This window comes from Haemorhous mexicanus, chromosome 3 (assembly GCF_027477595.1).
Source record: "Haemorhous mexicanus isolate bHaeMex1 chromosome 3, bHaeMex1.pri, whole genome shotgun sequence".
Taxonomy (NCBI): Eukaryota; Metazoa; Chordata; class Aves; order Passeriformes; family Fringillidae; genus Haemorhous; species Haemorhous mexicanus.
The window spans coordinates 72,171,979-72,192,664 of NC_082343.1; the positions used below are offsets into that span (position 1 = coordinate 72,171,979).

Here is a 20,686-nt window from a genome sequence, read left to right on the forward strand (position 1 = left end):
AACAATACTGGCAAATCACAAGAATTACATTATTTCTATTTGACTGAATTTCACATTTTTTGAATGGATATTGAAATCCCTTGTACCTGTTACTCGTCTCTTCTGGCCTGAAGTCCTCAGCTGTGATGACTTTTTACCAGGCTCTTCCATCTGGTCACTAAAAGATACAGTATGAACACACAAAAGCATATCAAAACTGTGCTCAAAATGCTTGTTCTTTCACATGCATTGAGTTGTGCATATTATTAACTAATTGGAAAAGATGATGTTATTTTACTAAGTTAGTAAGTTAGCTGTTCATTAAAAGTTACATGTAAATACAAACTCCTCCCATATGTATTACAGAAAGCTCCTTCAGAAATACTGACATATTCACACCACAAGAGGTCACCATTATGGAACACAAAAACTAAACATTTCTGCTTGCTCAATAAAACGAAAGATGAACCAAACTAAATTCAGAAAGAGAAAATTTCTATTTTACCATCAGCTTCATTAAATGAATATAAAACTCAACTAGCTTAAAAATGTAAGTTCATCCATTCACAAGGACAGTATTTTTTTCCGACAGGATTAACACTTTCATAATATTTAATGAGAAGATCTTTCAAAGAAACAAACACCTGAGTAACCTTTAAAGTATATATTAGAATTTCTCTGAGTGCCAGTGAATTATTGCTAACTGTGTAGTGGTCACTAGTTCTGTCAGTACAACAACAGGTATGTTGCCATTTCTTTTGTTTTACAAAGTAATGAAATAATTCCTGCTGATTTTATGGTCAGTCTTTCTTTGGACAGAGGAAACTACTACATACATCTATAATAAATTTATTTATTGATTCTGTTTGCCTAGCTACACACTCAAGCAGCACTGATCTAAAAGAAATATACAAGATGTAGGCTCTCTGCTATCAAACTGGAATCTTTTCTCCTGCACTAAAGAGGAAAGTCTTAATCTATGTTTTGTATTCTCAGGGTATGTTTAATTCAATACTTCTTATTCCATTTAAAGTTCGTGTACCAATATAACCTCATCTCCTGAACTCCGATATAAAGATGACAGTAGCCTGTTAGCAATGTTATTTCAATTTTTTTTAAACTAGGTAATTTAGTTACTCTGAGGCTTAAAACTAAACTGTTGTTTAAGGAGTTTGCTGGATTGGTGCCTAAATCCTGTCTGTCAGTCCAGACAGAAGACGTAAGTCATCCTATCAACAGATGGAGACAGAATAAAAGACAAAGCTCTTGCAAGATCAGTTCCCTGCAAAAGGGACTGGATAGCTCACTGTGATCAGTGAGAAATTTCCCAAGCAATCGCATTACAGAGGACCAGTTGCTTCATTATGGCTAACAGTGAATAGTGCTTTATTTTTACAGCATGAGGATTTAAGTGTTTCAAAATCCAAATGCTTACACAAACTACCTTGAAATTATTTCAGCTCACATATAGCAATTTCTACTCCTCTAGGGAAGCAATATTTTATAAAGTAAAAAAGAGAAGTGCTTGCCTCTCTAAAACTGTCTGACATGTCTAAGAAAGAAGGGGCTTAGAGCACACGACAGACAGTTCAATGTATTGGTAGAAACAAAAATTTGATTCAATTTTTGTGAATGCCTCGTCCTACAAACTTTACAAGTTTCAGAAATGTTTCTACAAGTTTCAGCCATGTTTGAAATCAAGACTACAACTTGAAAGGACACTGGATAAGCAAGAAAACAACTTCAGTCATGGTATACTAATCATAGCTATGTTCAGAAATCACTACCTTCCGAATTTGTGTAGGCATGATGATACTACATGCCTTTATGAATAAGGATGTTTGAATTCACTTTCCTCAGAGAAAGAGTTTTGTAACTATATCCTGTCTGTGTCTCTTCCCTGAAAATGTAAATCCAGGATGAATCCAAGAAACTCAACAAAGAAAATACTATGAGTTTTGTTGGAAGCAAAAGCAGATTAATATAAAAAGCCACTAAAGGAAAGGATGAGTTAACTCACCAGAGAGAAACACTACATGTGTGAGATGCAGAGTAAGACCACATTAAATGTGCACAAAAAGAAGTTGGGCTGGAATCTGTTGGTTTTTAAACACCATTACCACCAGTTTAGAGACTTAAATTTGTAGGAAAACAAATTGTTCTGTGAATACCAGCAGTACAACCATCCATGCTTTTGGGAAACATCCTCATAAATCACCCAAACTTCCATTATTTTCAGAAAATGAATACACAGAATACCTATATAATTGGGAATGGTTCGTAGCAGGCTTATCTTTAGGGAATATGTACAATATAGGAATTCTGTGAGAGATTAAAAAATCCCTTTATGTGTCTTTACCACTCTGCCAACTTCATTTAAGTTACTCAGACTTTTGGTTTGTTATCTTTATATTTTCATTTAGGATTGAAATTTAAATAGAAGTATCTTATTAAGAACAATGCAGTTAAAATATAATCAACCTATTACAAAAAATAAGTCACCTACTATTGAAGGGAACTGGCTTGTCAAGAGAGTGGTTGCCTTGGAAACAAAGTCAATTGGCAGAAATCTGATCGTCTGATAAGGGCCTCATCAAGAAATCAACTGACAGAGGCTCTGATGATTTAGAAGAAAAAGAACTTGGCAACTGGATCATTTTTGTCCTTCTCATATAAAAGAAACCATAGTAGCCTCAATGAAGAGCACTACTTTCTTGAATGTACACATAGTGTGAGGACTTCCAAAAGGAAAGTGAGACAGTTCTGGAGTAGTGTGGTGAGGTGGGTTGACCTTGGACAGATGTCAGGTGCCCAATGACACCACTTTTTTCACTCCCCCCCGCCCCCAGCAGGACGGAGGGTAGAGATAAGATAGAGACAAACCCATAGGCCCAGACAAAAAGAGTTTAATAAAGCAAAAGCAAAGGCCACATGCAAAAGCAAAGAAAAACAAAAGATTTATGCTCAACTTCCCGCCAAAAGCAATGTCTAGCCATTTCCAAGGAAGTAGGGCTTGAGTATGCAGTGATTGCTCTGGAGGACAAACCTCATAATAATAAATGCCCCTTCACTTCCTTTGTCTTAACTTTCATTGCTGAGCAGACATCATACATTGTGGAATCCCTTTGGTCAGTCTTGTCTAGCTGTCCTGGTTATGTCCCCTCAAAACACCTTGCCCACCCCGAGCCTACTGGCGCCAAGCTGAAGTTGGAGCGCCAGCGCTGATGCTGTGGAGCACTGCTCAGCAGTAGCCAACTGCTGGTGTGTTATCAACAACACCCTTCAATGCAAAGCACAGCACTGTGAGGGCTGCTCCAGGGAAAATCAACTCCGTCTCAGCCAGACCCAATAAGTGTTCAGTATTTTCCCCAGGTGAAAAAATGGATAATTAAGTGAAAGCTGCATTTATTAAGCAATTCTGCATGTTTAGAAATTTACTTGCTTGTTCTCGCCATGAGCCTCTTGTTCATAGTAAACCTGCAAACTGTCACCCTTCCATGGTATTCCTGGGAAAACTAAATTTCTATGAACTATATCTCAGAGGCAAAGAAATGAACTAGTAATCTCCAAAGAAGCTGCACACAACAGCAAGGTTTGAATCATAAGTGTGAAAGTAAGATCCCAATGAAGGAACAGTGCTTTGGCTCCTTCCTCATACAGCACCTTAAACATCTGAGAATCTGACCACCTCCCTACGTGCTAAACCGTCTGGCATTGGGCCTGAATTTTGTCTTACACTGTCCCACATATTTCGACCCTTAGCATCACCCCTGCTACAGTTTTGGCCCAGGAAAGGTGATATTTTCCTTGACAAATGCCTGAGCACAGGGCACTGATAAGTAGAGGCAGGGACATTCCCAGACCCTACCTTGTGTGTATCAATAATAGTTTCATTGTATTGATATAACCTATGACAATGCAGATAGCCCTCAACCCAGAGACTTACTCCTTTGTTTAATTATGGGTAGAGATGTATGTATGGTACCCCTGATTGTTTAGTTACCAGTTAAGAGGGACATATGGTCTAACACTAACAAGTTAATTCTTCTCTGCAGAATTGTATCTATCAAGCACCCGTGGTCAGTGAAATAGCAAAGCTCAACTAGAACAAAAAGAGAACATGACCATCTTTTCTGAATTCTGGACAATTTCTGAATTGTCCAGCTTCAAGGCATTCCCTCTTGACATGACCCTCTCCTCACAGTAAGGATCCTGTATCATCTTACATATCCTTACAGCTCTGGGAGGCAAAACTAGATAACAAAGTGAGAGAAGAACAGAGAAGCACAGTAATTGACATAGTGTAATAAAGAATGAAAAATATACAGGTTACTTTTCAAAGGGAAGAGCAGGAATAAAGGGGAGTGAGAAAAAATTAGGGCAGTGGGGATGGAAAACATCATAAGCTCCACAGTATCTCCTTCTGCGACTGCCAAGGCCTCACACAACTTTGCTCATCCAGATGTTACGAGCCTCTCCTTTTGTACCCATGTAAACTGGATCTGTGGACTCTCTCCTAAAGTAGAGACAGGAACTGGGACTATCCCATGTAAACCAGAACCTGAACAGATTCTTAAAAAGGCACAGAGCTACTAACACACAGACTGCGCATAGCATGCCCTGAGTAAATGCTGTAAGGAAATCGTGTCTGGAAACAGATTTCTTTTCCATTTTTAAACATGCCCTTTTTATTAAGCCTAAGAACTCTAACTATGAGCACATGATTTCTACACATCTCTAACTGCAGAACCCTTTCTATATCTATAGAACCACCATTCTTATCTTAAAGTTACTTCCTCAGAAGCAAATCTAAGCTCCAGATAGTTTGTTTAACCTTAGAGCCCTTTTATATTTGGTCTTTATTTTGATAAGGTAAACAAATCTTTTTTCTTCCATTTTCCTCTCATAGTCATTCAGTTTCTCCCCACTGTATTTTCCTTCATTACATCCCCTTCAGCTCCCACAAATTCCTATTTCTAGTTTACTTAAAACACAAAAATGTAACTGAAATTTTTACAGATTTTGGATCTGTGACATATCAATGTTTTCAGGTCTGCAAAAGTTTAGGAGAGCAATTTCTAACTTTTCACAAAGCTCTAAAAACAGTGTAGGCACTGCAGTAGATGCAGACTGTTTATACATAGATACAAGCACTGAACATCTGATTTTACCAACATACGTTGTGTGCACTGGAAAGCCAGACACGGCGTATCTACACCCAAAAATCAAGACATTTCACCAAGTGTTAGGAAGAACAGATTTCAAGCAGTGCTAAGCAGATCTTGGGGGCCTGTTCAGGAAAACCAGATGTATCAAAATGACTACTAGGCACAAAGGTGTTCTTCCAGACTGGATCAGAGTTTGGTTCCCTTGACTGTGGATAATCCTTAAACAGACAAGCCATTTAGAAAGAATGTTATTTGAGATTTTACTCACCTGTATATTCAGAGTGTGACTACATATTTACACAGTAATCTGGGTTTATTTTCATTGCTATCACTGTCCAGGATGGCATGCCTTATGTTGATAAGGATCATTTGGCTATTTAAGCAGCTGAGTGCTTTTCTTTCAACCCAAGATTCACAATTCTATAAGGACTACAAAGGGAAAAGCTGCAAGGAGGTGTTGTGGAAGTATATACAACCATTAAATCCTTAAAAAGAACCATCACAGGTAAATAGTTTTTCCTGTTTTGAGTGCTTGCCATGGGGGAGAAGAGCTCTTGTCCCACAACCAGTGATGGTGTTACAATGCACCCTCCCTCCAGGTATTGAATGATCTTGATAAAAACCCCTGCCAAACGTTCTCTTCTCCATGCTAAACGGTTCCAGATCTATCAGCCTTTCCTCATACAAAGGATTCCTTCACATTTTAGTAGCTGGATTCCCTCCAGTCATTTCAACATCTCTGTTGCACTGGGGAGCCTGGAGCTGGTCCCAGCAGCCCAGATGTAGTGGAGGTTTTCAAGACACAAATGAACAGTGCGCTAGATTATCTCATCTACTCTCTTTTTCACAAAAGATTGGGCCAGATGATCTTCTGAGGTCTCTCCCATCCTAAGCTGTTCTATGAACTTGGTGTACACCAGGACCTCCAGGTCTTTTTCTGCAAAGCTGTCTCCCAGCTGGATCACTCCCAGTATATATTAGTGCCTGGGGTTGGTCCTGCCCAGGTGCAAGACTTTGTTAAACTGCATCATGTTCCTGTCAAACCATTTCTGCAGCCTGCTGAGGCTCCTCTGGACAACCCTCTGGTGTATCAGCCAATGGGTTGTTTATCTACTGACTGTCAGCACTTTTTAAAAAATGATTCAAAACTGTGGTCTCATGAACAGCCCGTGAGATCTCTTGGCAGGAGCACTGTGGAGCACTGTGCAAAGATACGTAGGGCTCTAGACCAAGTTTATCAGGGCACAGCCAAACTCAGCAGCTTTGTCTCAAAAATAACAATAGCGGCTCCAAGGAAAGTTAAAGGAGCTAATGGTCATCCTGGGAATTAGGGCACTAAGTACAATGGAGCAAACCCTGAGTCAGCAGCAAGGGACAAAGTGGTGCAAGGGCCCCAAGGCGAAGAAGGGGAGGAGTCAGATGTGGAGTTGTGGCAAGTGAGAGAAACTGCAATGGATCTTCTCAGAGCAGGGTCATTTACACAATGCTTTTAGGAGCCACTGCTTCAGAACACAATCCCCTGCTACCATGATTCCTCTGCTGTAAGTGTTTAGTGATCAAGAAACAAGACATCTAACTTTAAACCAAAATTACTGATGTTAACAACAAGACATTGCTTTGTAGACTTTGAAAGGAACTATAAACAACATTCCAGTATTTTTGCCAAAGCAACTAGTAGGAAGTGTTTTTAGCTTTTGGCAAAATGAGAAAACTTAGTATTTTGTTTTGTCATTTACTCTCACAGAAATTAATTTTTCCACATACCAATTAACATTTGCATTTCTCATTAATCCCTTTATTCCAATTTCATTATACTATCCAGATATTTTGTGTTGCCAGAAGGACATCAGAATTAGTTTCTGGTATTGTCTTTCATTATTTGAATAGTAGGGAATATGTTTTTTATTGCAAACCAACTGATTCCTTCTTGACCATAACTTAGCACTTGAAAAGCACCCTATCCTTTTAGACAAAGAATTTGACCTTCACTGAGCCACTTAAGACAATCTGTCCCTATTTTACTCAGTTACCACAGAATCTTCCATTCTGTGATGTCATCTGAGGGACAAACAAGACAGATAAACACAATCTGGAAATAAGCCTCAAAGAAAAAAAAACCCAGTATAATAGCTCAATTTTTAAAGACTATTTTCCTTTTCAAAAAAACAATGGAGACAAAATTACTGGCAGACAGCTAAAAGAGATATAAAATAAAGTATTAAGCCAATTACACACAATTTGAGTCAGTTTTACTTCTCATCCACAAAACTTCTCAAAAGCATGAAAATAATTTAAAAGCTGGTAATATAGATGTCCTGAAATTATTTCAGAAACTGCAAAGGATTATAAGGAACATAATAAGAAGAGGAAAAAAACAAATGGAGTGAAAACTATAATCAAGTGTATAACTGATACCACTGATATGAGAAAATATAACTAGTAGAAAGACAACATAATTTGTAAAAATATATTGACAAATAGACCAACTCTCTGAGTCATCCTAAAGATGAGTAAATAACAATCCTGTAAACACAATCATGGCAGTAGCTCACTCATTTCTTATGACAACTCCAGTGATAAAAAAATACAGCCTTTCTTATTTATACAGGCTATTGATGGAGAACCTCACGCACATGTTAAACAGTTTGACTTAAAATAATAATCAAGGTTGATGCAAAACCTCTATCCTTATCCTTTTTATTCTTCACAGTCTGCATATTCTGTCTAGTATTGAAAATATTAACAGTATCTATTTGTGGCAGAGTATCTTCAGACAACCAGACAACTGACAGTCTAATTCTAACCATAAAAAATATCTAAAACATTAGCCTAAATATATTTGAGTCTGAAAACCACAACCTCATCATCTTCCTAACTTGAATCTTGAATAAACACTGCATTTCTAAAGAGAAAATCAATTTAAATCCACGGTTACTACAGGTCTACCTAGACTGAACTGACATTTCTTCTCTACCCTTTGTGTGGCATACTTTCCCATTCCAGAATTGCAATTCAATTGGTATTAAGGACTCTCAAGCACTCTCAAGACCTAGATCTTCTAGATTTGGAGAAAAATTATATTGACCTGAAACTAAGTGCTAGAGTGGAAAGAGTCCTTCGAGTACAGGGCACAAATGAGCCTAAACTCCACTGTCTCTCTTGTGAACTAAGAGACCAGAGATAAAAGTTACCTCTTACCCTTTTCTTTAGAAGTCTGTAACAAGTTCTGAAAAAAGGAATTCTTCTTCCCCAGTGTTCTCACACTATCCCTTAACCCTAGACCAAACCAGGCACCTTCTTGAAAGGGTAGATGTCACAATCTGGAAAACACTGTAGAAAGCTCCACCTATGAAGGATTTCCCACCACTCAAAATCAGTGATCCAAACAGCCAGTGCAACTGAGGCAGAAATAGATAAAGATTAGTTGGGAGCAGGTTAATTTCCTGTTTCTCTGTCTTTATGAGAATTCCAAAAGTTTTCAATATACTATATAATTATATATATACTAAATTATATATAATTTTTTAAAAAACCAGAAAGATAAAAATACTGAAAAAAGTCTGAAAAAATACTGAAAAAATACTGAAAAAAGTCTGGAGAGTCAGCTAGACCATACTTCAAACCAATAGCCACACCACATCACTCATTTCAATAACATCACCCAGAACAAAACAGAATGGGTGCTCCCCTCAGGAAAAAAAAATCTCTCCCCTCTGTGGGAATCCTTTTCTTTGAAGAGAAAAAGAATGTATATTTTGAGCACAGATGTGAAGGTAGTTTAAGCAACCAGAGAGAAGTAATTTGCAGCAGTCCCATCTGACCCACCCTATTCTATGAATGTATGATTCACTTTATCATTTAATTCTTTGCTTTTATCATTTTCTATTGAAATATTCCAAAACTCTAAAAAAGCACAAGAAAGAGAAACTATTCTCATGGAATAAGAATATATTTCAAGGATACTGTAAAACTGGCTTTTAATAAAGAGAGCAATGGTGAGAGAAAACAGGGCACACTATATCTTCTTTACAGTACCTGCTAATCCTTTTGTAGCTCTTTATAAAACTCACTTACTAAAAAAGAACAAGCCACTTGGGAATGAACTGTTTGCCTCCAAACTCTTCCTCACTCAAGGCACCTCTGCTTTTAAGAAGTCCTGGAATGACATCTAAGCTTTCAGAATATTGAGAAATTGGAGTAGGAAAAAAAAAAATCATCATTCTTTTACACCCGGGAAACTGTTGCTCTTCATCAGCAAATCTGCCATCACTGTTGACACTTATCTTGAAATATATAAATGCAGAAAACATTTCAGAAGTTTCACTTCTATAGCAATCACAATAGATGGCAAGGCACAATGGTTAGAAGAAGATGTAAACAAAACTGAGCTTCCTTATCATTGCCAAAAATTGTTCCTAGCTTTCCTGAGGCAACATGTCAATAAATTCAATCTGCTTCAATTAATACACCTATTCTATTACACCTAGAATGTTATTTGCAAAACAGAATTGCAAACAAAGTGGCAAATGGCTTTTCCCCTCAAAAGGTTGTTTTCGTTTTTCCCCCTAGCACCTTTACAAGGCAGCTGTGATTTCATTAGCACTGTTCATTCTTTTCTTCAGTCTTTGGGACAACAAAAGAATGTGAGATAGAAAGTGATCAAGTCTCTTGTTGGAACAGAATACCTCCCTTCTGCTGCCTTTAAAATAAATATAATAGCACTAATGGCAGGAATCTGCCATGCTATTTTGCCATGCTCTACTGTTTCCTCATTAGCAGAAAAATGGTTTCATTAGGGAAAGTTATTTCAGTATGTGTATAGGAACTGTAGGGAAAGGGGAGTAGGAAGTCCCACGCCTCCCCCTGTATGAAGTGTGCTGTATCTACAATCCTCTTGCTTAATTCCTGTAAGGATTTTACGTCACTGCAATACAGAATTGAAGTTGACACCTGCTTCATATAGAAAATGACAGGACACTAGATAATAAAAGATCTGACATTCCTTTAAGCTTTCATCCTATTACTCCTGAATGCAATGTACTTTAAATAGAAAATATCTTGTAACCCTATACAAGATACCTCAAGTATTTATGATACAGAACCAGATGCAATCTAACCTTACAATCATCTAGTAAACATGTTCTACTGAGAGAGAATGCCAAATCTCTCACTGCAATGACCCCCTATGGTTCTGGAGCCTTTTACATACAACTATCATGAAAACCAAACTCAACAAACTATATGGAGGGCGAGGTTTGTGGTACCTTTCAACTGCCATGTCAGAGGAAGAATGACATCTCTGAACTCACCCAAGCACACAGAACAAGGTCTGCCTGACTTGTGTAGTATCATAAACAAACACTGGACCAATGTGTTGTGTGGTCTTAGCAAGAAGATACAACCTATGAGAGCAGCTGAGATTATCCACACCCATCCCATCACATGATGGCATCAACTGCTTGGGCTGATACAGATGAGAGACCTTTGTCTGTGGCTAAAGGGAAAGCATTTTGTATTATTCTTGTGCATCTTGCTGCACTGCAGATATACGTGGTGCTCTAAGCCACATGAGCACCTAAATGGTGTCAGGAAGCTTCGCTTCCTAAGTATTGGCAAAAACCAGCTCTGACTCGAGTACACAGAAGAGGACTCACAGGAGAGGTAAAAATGGGACATTCAAAAATACAGATCTTGCATTCAACACAGAAAGATGGAGGAATGTTATATTTTTCTTCCATTTTGGAGAAAACTAGTCACAACAACATTGGAAAGCAATTTTTTGTATTATGTTAAGGCCAGTAATTTGAGATCTAATTTAACTGATGTATGAGACTCATGATTGCAAAAAGCACCAGTAACGAAAATGCAAAACCAAAAATTTTCAGAGCTCTTGTTCTTATAAGGAGAAGTGTACAATTTTGAACAGACAGGAAGCATGCCTAATGGGTTAGCTGTTCAATTATACATGCAAGTTTTAAAATTATGACTGAGAAGGAAGGTCATTCTTTTGAATTAGCAAAAGAATCAACTGACCCTTTCCTGTTAGAGGCACTTGGACATCATCAACCAAACTAGCATATTCCACAAAAGGGACTATCCATTTCCACTGCAACACTGAAGTACTTCACACCACACCTTTATTAAATAAAATTCAAACTACAGTAATTTGTATTGTATGATAATCCAACTTGTCTTTATCTAAGAAGTTATTAGATCGCTGATTTTAAAGAGAGAAAATGATATTGCGATAAAGTATTCTCTTTGGTGCTTAACTTTTCTTTTTTTCACCTACATTTTTCATCTCTGCTCTTATTTTCTCATTCTTCCTCCACACTCATGGAGTTTTTTCTTTGCTACAACAAGTCTTCATTCTTTTAGAATCTACCTTTTTTTAAAATCCTGCTTACAGTTTAATATAGAAGAGTCCTATATGGCTCTGGTATGTATAATTTACTATAACAGCCTCAATGGACAACATTCTCTTAAACTATTAAGTGCTGTCATCAAGTTAGTAATAGAAAGGCTTTTCATTTTATAAAATTAATAACATAATCTTTAATATCAAAGGTGCTTAAGAATACCCAGGGAAATAGCTTTTCCCTAAGCATACAAACATGCTAGAAAGAAGATACATATTTGCCAGGAGATATTTTTAATAGTGAACAAGTTTTACAAGGATGTGTTTTGAAAAGAAAGTGTTTTTCATTCTTTGTTGCTGAGATTGCCAGATCTCTCAGTTTATTAGCACAAAACAGTTGCTCATCAGACTGCTAATGCAGCAACTGATACACCAACTATACATAGTGCCACAGGACTACTCCTGCCTGTGCAAGAATTCACATCTGAATCAAAAGAAAAACAAATTATTTGATTATGAATTAAAGAATGGATATGATATTCCAGGTCCAGTAAAAACAGACTGCAGGCATGTGAGTCTCATTAATCTCTTTTATCTATTTAGTCATGCAAAAAAAAAAAAAAAAAAAGAACTAAAAATTAAAAGTCACAAAAAATTCTGCTTCTATTGCTGAAGAGTTCAAGCCTGCTTTTGGTGTACGATCACATACTAGAACTGAAAGCATGGCTCTACTCATCTGTCAAGCTAAGTGACAATGGTATAGCACCTTAAAACAAAAGGACTAAACTACAAATGCAAGCACATCAAATTTAAACTTGAGGACTTTACACACGGTGATTAGAAGACTTGGTTTTGAAATGTTAATGATCAAAAAATCTCAATCACAGAAATTGAACAAATTTCTACCAACAATATTTTACAAATTCATCTTTTGAATGTAGAAATTTCCTAAAAGAAGAAATGTAAATTTTTCTAATAATCTAAACACAGTTTCATTTTAAAGCATATGTAATGTTATCTTCAAATACCATTAATTCTAAGCATTTCGATATCTGCACAATTGAGTATCTAGGACAAAGGTTGTATGGAAGACGCACATTACCATACTTGACCAATGCTGACCTTTCTCCTTGCTGCTGAAGTGAAAAGTTTGCTGGAGTCCCTTCCATGGAGTCTTCACTTCGTGATCTGCTGGTATGTTCATTACAAATTAATTGTCTACTCTCATCATTAAATGATGTGTACAACTTTTGTTCTGCTAAGCAGTTATTATTACTTTTGTCAAGACTATTCATCATCATAGGTGGCTCTTCAAAATCAAGTTTCACTTCATCTGAAATAGTCAAAGAGAACACATTTTGTTCAAGTGTTATTAATTACTGCTTGTCATGTTACATTATCAAAATTTGCTTGTATCAATTTAGAAGGTGAGAAAGCTTAAGACTATTAAGAATAAGGTAGTCAATGTCTTCTTATGAATAGTATTTCTTAAAGTCTTTTGGGCTTGTGTTTAAAGTTTTAATATTTCATCTTCTTTATTTCCCTTTTACAAATAGGTGGATTGTACCTGGAGAAAAAAAAGTGATTGTATGTCAGGACCTGAATATTATGAAGGAACTCAGGAAAAAAGTAGCTGTTAATCCTGAAGCTTCTATGTACATACAAGAAGAACCTCCACAATAAAACCCCTCACATTACATTTGCATGATCCCAAAAGGGAAGAGACCAAGGCAGGTTACAAATACACTAGTTTCTCAACTTCTTCAATTAGCAACATCAGCTTACTAAGGCTATATGAAGCGATACATTATATAAAGATATATTTATAGAATAAATACATAAAAATGAAGTAAAGTTTAGTAGGGAAAAAGTGAAATATTCAGTTTATAACTTAAAGTAACAATCCCGGAGAATGTAAGAACTGTCATTATAAATTAATCTTCTGAAATAAAGACTGAGTCCCGGCACACATGCAGGAAACAAAGATGCCATCTCCCATCTTCAAGAAAATTACTTTTAAATCCCACACTTGGTGACCTTTATTAAATCTCCACTAATGAAACTCTTAACAACAAATACAATGTAGTTGGAGGCCTGTCAAGACATATCATTCCTTTTTATTCCTCCTTTTAGGCTCAATAAGCCATCAGGGAATCTCCTTAGATGATGGCATCTCATTATCTGTTCAAGCATGTCAGCATTTAATGTTAATTTTACTCACTGATGACAACTTTCAGTAAAATTCCATTACTTGGAATCCTATAGGAAGAAGAGGCACCTGAATAGTTTTCAACTCGTCTTCAGTAGCGCAAGCCAGCATCATTTTGGGAAATCACAGTTTCAAAACTGCCTTAAACCCATTTAAATACTTCCAGAATTCACACTGAAAGGACACACAAGTCCTTTAATGTATCAATAATTCATGTAATTACCAATATTAAAACCTATCATGCAGTAATGTTTCTAGCAAATAATATGAATCAAAACATTCTTACTCTGATCCAGAGGAACCACCTTAGCAGAAAATAAATCTTTCAGAGAAGGTGTTCTAAATAAGCCTTTGCAAGCACTGTTGACTTTTCTAACCTCCGCAGCATCAGCAGGAGGTGTTGCATGGAAAACAGAAGCAGCATCATCTTTTTTTTCAGAAATTATTACTACTGGTTTCTGTGACAAAAATAAAGAAGATTTTTAAACAAAAGCACAGATAATTTAATTTTCATTTAAGTAAAAAATTAAAAAAAAAAACAAACCCACAAAATTTCTAACAAAGGGCTAAGTTCAAAATAGAACAGAAGTTACACTGGCTTGCTCATTAAGAAATTTTCATATCCTGAATCTAATGATACCATTCCACCAAACAAACCAGATGTTTATACCATTATCACCACATAAAGCCAATATTCAGGGGTGCAGAAAACAAAACCTAGCTTGAGTAGAACTCAGAATTATTAACTCCTCATAAGTACTCAATTTAACTATGACTGCAGCAAGCTTATTTATCAAAGAAAATATTCTGCCAATGACTATTGCTAACAATTCTAGAGATACATCTGTCCTTTGATTTGCTTTTGAGCATTAAAACAGTATTTCCAAATATGTCCACATCATATGCACTACTTTCTATCACACTGAGACAAATCATGAAGATCCAGAAACATGGAAGCCCTAGTTTTATGTCAGTGTCTTGCATATTGGAGGAGGTGAACAAGTCCCTAATCTCTAGTATCAAGCACTTGTTGTGCTCTTGACCTACATAAAAGCACTGACCTCTAAAATCAATACCAATTTCCTTAAAATAAAGAATCCACTAGAAAATGTCCAGCCGATCCTTCAGAGCTCTCCATAGAATTAAGGATCCAACAGGTGAGACTGACTACTTACAACCACCATCAGTAATACAAACTCTTAATTTACAGTGTATTAACTTATATCCATTGAAAAAGCAAAAAAAAAAAAAACAAAACAGGTTTTGCATTGGTCAGTAGTTTTCTCTAATTTTTTTCCACTCTTACAAAATCCATGAAAATTTAACACCAGTTCTGAAATCCAAATGTAGATATACTTAATCTAAATGGAAGTATGCTCAAAATTTTTAAACTTGGTTCATGTAAATTCATTCCCTTATCCAAATTACTAAAGTATAAAATTTCTTAGCTATTTCCCCCAATTTCCTAAAGAATTTCCTAAAGGTTCCTGTCTGGAAAAAGCAATGTATGCAGCAAGCACATTTAATTGCTATAGCATGCTCTGTTATCTCTGGTACTAAACAAACAGCCATGACTTAATCTTATATTTAAAGACGACATATAAATAAAACTGGGAAAGAGCAGATACACTTATAAATTGAAAACAATACACAGCTTTTGCAGAGGGAGAAAAGTGGTTCTTAAAGGATCTCTATCTGTTTTGAAATAAACTACAATCATGACATTTTATAGAAATGCAAGCCAAATAGAAAGCAACCTGGTTACCTTCAAGTTACTGTTCACAGAAGCACAGAATAGATGAGGTTGGAAAGGACCTCTGGAGGTCCAAGCCCCGTATTCAACTACGGCCACCTAAACTCAGTTGCCCAGGACCATGCCCAAGAAGCTTTTGAAGATGTCTGGGCAACCTGTGCCAAGGCCTCATCACCTCACAGTGGGAAAACTGTTTCCTGAGGTTCAGAGGAAACCTCCTGTGTCCCAGTTTATGCCCTCTGCCTCTGGTCCAGTTGCTGCAAAGAGGCTGGTCCCATCCTCTTTGGACATGCCTTTCAGATATTTACATCCATGGAATAGGTCCTCCCTTGGTCTTCTCCAGGCTGAACATTCTCATGTCTCCCTGCCCCTTCATCACTTTTGGGGCCGTTCATCAGACTCTCTCCAGTAGCTCCATGTCTTTCTCGTACTCTGGAGCCCAGAATTGCATACTAGTGCAAGCACTCTAGGTGTGGCCTTACCAGTGCTGATCCTTACCAGAGGGGGAAGGATCATTTCCCTCAACCTGTCGCCAACACTCCTCCTAATGCAGCCCCAGATACCACCAGCCACTTTCCTAACAGCCAGGGCACGCTGTTGGCACATGTTCATGCTCATGAACTTCACCTATTTTAGTTAACTTACAATGAAAAAAAGCTGACTCAAGTATCAGTCTTCCAATTCTTGTTAACGTCACTTTGAATCACAAACCAATACAGCAATATTTAAGTAGTTTAAATTATTTCCAGGTTTCTTTTGGGGAGAACTGACTTAAAAAGTCTCAGACTAATGTTATAACAAGCCTCCATTTTTCCCAAATTTTCCCAAGCCTCCATTTTTCCCTAACACTTCCAAGACACATTTTTATATCAGTACTGCATGAGTTATTTCCAGAGTACTTACATGAGTCAGTGGACTTAGACGAACACCAGAATTTGGTCTTGATTCAGACGAATCAGAACTGGATGTATCAAGACTAACAAAGAAATGAAACATAGTTAGAATAAAGCAGATCCAGAGTTGTGTGATCAGCTGGTTTTTAATTGCATGCTTCTTCCCTTTGCCAGTGAATATGGGGAAATGGAAGAAAGAAAAAGTGACAAGAGCACATCATGGTAACAAAACTCCACGTAGAAATAATTCAGAGGTAGTAAAAACTTTGTTTGAAAATGGGCATTTCAAACTGCAGGACCTAAAATTTCACATTTAAAAGATCCCAGAAGGCTCTGAAAAAAGATCTAGCACATAGGTTACAGGAAACAAGCAAGCTTTCACATGTTCTAGGAAAAAAAGCTGAAGACTATCTCAATTAAAAGCATTACACTGTCTCAAGAAAAGGTAAGTAACAGTATTTTCTTCTACACATAAAAAAACTAGCATAGTGGCTGCCTCTGCTAGCTCTAATGCAGAGAAACTTCCTGGACGTGTAGATTAACACCAACAGTAAAGATCATTAGAAGAATGCAAAGGATGTGATTAGGAATACAGATTAACACAGGGAAAATAACCACCGGAAGCATAATTAGAGAATCAAATCTCTTGTTGCTAAAGGATATTTGAAAATATCTTAAAGCCACAGTACCTAAAACATACAGAGCGTCTATTTTGAGAACATCGTGAGGATTGAGACCCAAAAAGTTTCCTTTGCTCATCTGTAGGTGTGAATGGTCTTTGAGTTTTTACTGTTTGTAGAGCATCTCTGGCTTCATTTACAATCTCAGAACTGGTCCTAGGCTTTGCCACTGACAGCCAGTAGAATGGTTCTGCTTTTCTTCTATTTTCAGTCTTTGAAGCTTGCATTCCTCTGCAAAGTACTGCACAGGAAGAACACTGGAAAATATATGTGAATGGCACAAAGTATTATGCTAGTTTTAAATGACAAACTATTAATTCATCACTCATTATGCTACCACAGTAAATCCTAGATTGTGCTGAAATAGTGGGAAATGAGGAACACCAATAACGCATTTCCTCTGATCCTCAATTCTGTGAGAAAATACTCAAAAACAGAAAGCATCTGACATGGAGATCTACATTCAGTTTTTTTACAGGATACTAAAATACGTCACAGTGCTTCATGGACCAGATGTGGTCCTCTACAATTCCATAGAAAAACTGTTTCTTGACACTTGGTTACTTGTGAAACACCACAGCCAAAACAGGAATTCAATAATATGTTGCAAAGAGACAGGTTTTTCCAACTTAGGAAAAACCCAATACATATTATTGACCTTACCAAGGGCAGCTTCCTAATATGTCAGAGGTATCCTTATCAGTAACTGAAGCACAGTTATCAGCAATTCATAAGCAGAGACAAGGAACAGGCAATCCATTTTTTTCCTCTGAAAGAAACAACTCCCCAACCCCAAGCACAGGCAAAGAAAGACAACACTAATGTAAGTTATAAACCTAAACTTTCAATCAGCATTCTGTCCTGCTGTAGTTTCTGGGAAATGCAGTGGGCAGTGACAGACTTGCTCCATCACCCCCTGGACCCTATCATGGTGCAGTTCTCTGTAGGTATCATCCTTGTCATTTTACAGCAAACTCATAATGAGTCTTACACCATGCAAAATTCCTCTTCTGCTTTCAAACTTACCTAAAAACAAAATTATGTTTCTGCACTGTGACTCAGACCATCTGTTAACTTCTATTCTCTCACACAGTTTATGACAATGAACTGACAGTAGATCAGACACCATCATCTGGGTTATTTCTAAACTATGGAGTAAAAAAAAAAAAATCTTATATCCTTAGTTTCTTAGTTCAGTTCCTCCTGTTCTGCAGTCTAACTTCTCCAGCTGCTTCTTCTTTCTTTGAGAGCCTGCACATTCTGGCAGTGTCTGTCATTGTTGCACATTCAATATAAAACTGGATAAGGAGAACTGACCAACTCTTTCACTAAATGATGCGCAATTAAAAAACCCTCAGAAACAGATCAGGAGCCTGAGACTATCAGTGTTCTCAATATTTCCAACTACCATTAATATATTACTTGCCTTCACTGTGACTGAATTTTGTTCTCTATGCTCCTTACTCTTCCCTCTATTACAATGTGATTAAAAAAACACTAAGGAGTTCCACTGCAGCTGTCTATCTAGAAAAATTTATACAGTCAGTTCTCACTGGAAAAAGCAAGACAGACTATCATTCCCTATTCCCCCAGCTACTGGGAGCCAGAATTTTGACCTTAAGTGGAAGGTCTTCTCTGTAGGCCTTATGTTTGATACAGTTGGCAGTGGTCCTGTGCAGGGCCACGAGCTGGACTTCATGATCCTTGAGAGTCCCTTCCAATTCAGCATATTCTGTGACTCTCTAATTTTGCTCCCCAGTCCCAGCAGGAAACGGATAGAGGGAAGACTGCAGTGTCAATGGGGACAGCATAACTGATTCACACAGATCTTGTCCCTCACTACTGTCACCATTTCCCAAGTAGCCTTTAACTCAGACAAGTGAAGTGCTCCTCTCTGACTCTTTGCTGTGAGGTAGAAGAGTATCACAGCAGTGTCTGAAAAGCCATACTTGGGCTCTTGTCTTTATTCCCCAGTTGTTTACTACAGAAGTCTGGTCTTTGCTGTACAGGAAGATTTTAAAGCAGTAGATAGCAGTACAGGATCCACACATTAGTCCCAGCAATGTCCAGAAGTGAGACAGCTGTACTCTCACAGCTCTTATCGCAGTTCAATCAAGATGAGAGAAGCATGGCTGGCTACATCAGATATGGCACTGCACTGGCTCTGCCATTCTCTTTCCCATCTCAGGAGTGTTGTCATTTAATTGCTAGGGTGCAGAGTGGGTGTATTTGCAATCACTAAGTACAGTGAAGAAAAGCCCTTTATTGAGGCTATGAACATTCTGCTCCCTGACATCCGAATCCATGTTCTGTCTGCCCTAGCAAATCTCTAGAACAGTTAGCACACAGGTACAGGTTTAGTAAAAATCCCAGAATTGCTGAGGTTGGAAGAGACCTTTAAGATCATGAAGTTAAACAGCCAACCCCGCACTGCCCCTGTAACCCCTAACCACATCAACCAGTGCCCGATCCAGACGCCTCCTAAACACATCCAAGGCTAGCAACTCCATCACTTTCCTGGCCAACCTATTCCAGTGCATGGCCATCCTTACAGTGAATTTTCTTTTTCTAATATCTAATCTGCATCTCCCCATCTCAGCTTAAGGCCACTTCCTCTTGTCCTTTTACTGCAGGCACGGTAGAAGAGCTGAGCCCCCACCTCACTACATCCTCGTTTCAGATGTAAACAATCGCTATTATTAGACATAGTTCTGATTAACTGAAACTTACCAATCACAACTGATGCACTTTCACCCCGATGAAATTTTGACGCAGAGAAATCGCTATCAAAGAGAAACAAGAACGAAGTTAGGAGAGCTGAGTTCTCAGCAGAGTGAGGTTTCCAGCGCAGCCGTGGGAAAACACGGCCCTGAGGAACCCCACCCCAAATAAGCAGCACCTGTGGAGTAAACGCTGTCCCAGCCCACACCCGGCAATCACGCCTCTCTCCCGAGCACGGGAAAGCTGCCGGGAAGCGGCACAGGGATCATCAGTCTCCGGCCGCTTTCCAAAGCCTCCCGCCCGACTTACCGCACAGTCCGGCCCTTCGCCCCCGCCCGGCCAGGCGGCACCCCCAGGGACGAGCACTACGGCCGGCGGGGGCACCGGGCGCTGCCCGGGGGACTCGGTCGGGACCCGCCAGCGCCTCCGCAGGGCCCCAGCCTCGCTCGGCCGCCCGCCGTTCCCATAGCAACCGTACGCACAGCGGCGCCGCCGGGCCCTGGCCGGAGCGGGGCCGCCCGGGCACCCCCAGGCGCACGCGCGAGCACCTGCGGGCGCGTGCGCGTGCGCGTGCGCGTGCGGCCGCTGCCTGGCCGGGATGGCGTGCTCACATCCCAGGGATGCTGTGCCCACATCCCGGGGACGGCGTGCCCACATCCCGGGGACGGCGTGCCCACATCCCGGGGACGGCGTGCCCACATCCCGGGGATGGCGTGCCCACATCCCAGGAGCAGTGCCCGTGCGGGCTCCTGTCACGGCGCTGGCCCGCAGGACGGTGCGTTCCTGGTTGCGAGCTGTCCCCCGTGGCCAGTGCTGGCCCACGTTCACGGACAGCGTGGTGGCGGCTCGCACAAGCCCAGGGCACAGCTGGCAGAAGTTACTCGGGGTGACCTGTTGTTGCCAATTTAGGGGCGCTAAACACAGA

The 20,686-nt window shown here is 38.9% G+C and overlaps 1 protein-coding gene across 5 annotated transcripts in view; it reads right to left on the reverse strand.

Annotated features, from left to right (window-relative positions):
- The window catches only part of ARMC2 (armadillo repeat containing 2), a 69,946-nt gene extending 49,658 nt beyond the window's left edge, over positions 1–20,288 (reverse strand). For 4 of the 5 annotated variants that reach the window (XM_059842317.1, XM_059842318.1, XM_059842319.1 and 1 more), the window contains exons 1-7: positions 20,071–20,288; positions 19,771–19,823; positions 17,050–17,297; positions 16,371–16,443; positions 14,001–14,172; positions 12,628–12,838; positions 87–157 (exon numbers count right to left, since the gene is read on the reverse strand). In XM_059842317.1, the coding sequence (XP_059698300.1) occupies positions 87–157; positions 12,628–12,838; positions 14,001–14,172; positions 16,371–16,443; positions 17,050–17,267 (745 nt within the window). In that variant the 5' untranslated portion in view covers positions 17,268–17,297; positions 19,771–19,823; positions 20,071–20,288. Of the gene's footprint in view, positions 1–86; positions 158–12,627; positions 12,839–14,000; positions 14,173–16,370; positions 16,444–17,049; positions 17,298–19,770; positions 19,824–20,070 lie in introns of those variants that run through there. The other variant, XM_059842321.1, reaches the window with a different exon arrangement.
- Positions 20,289–20,686: the final 398 nt, after the last annotated feature.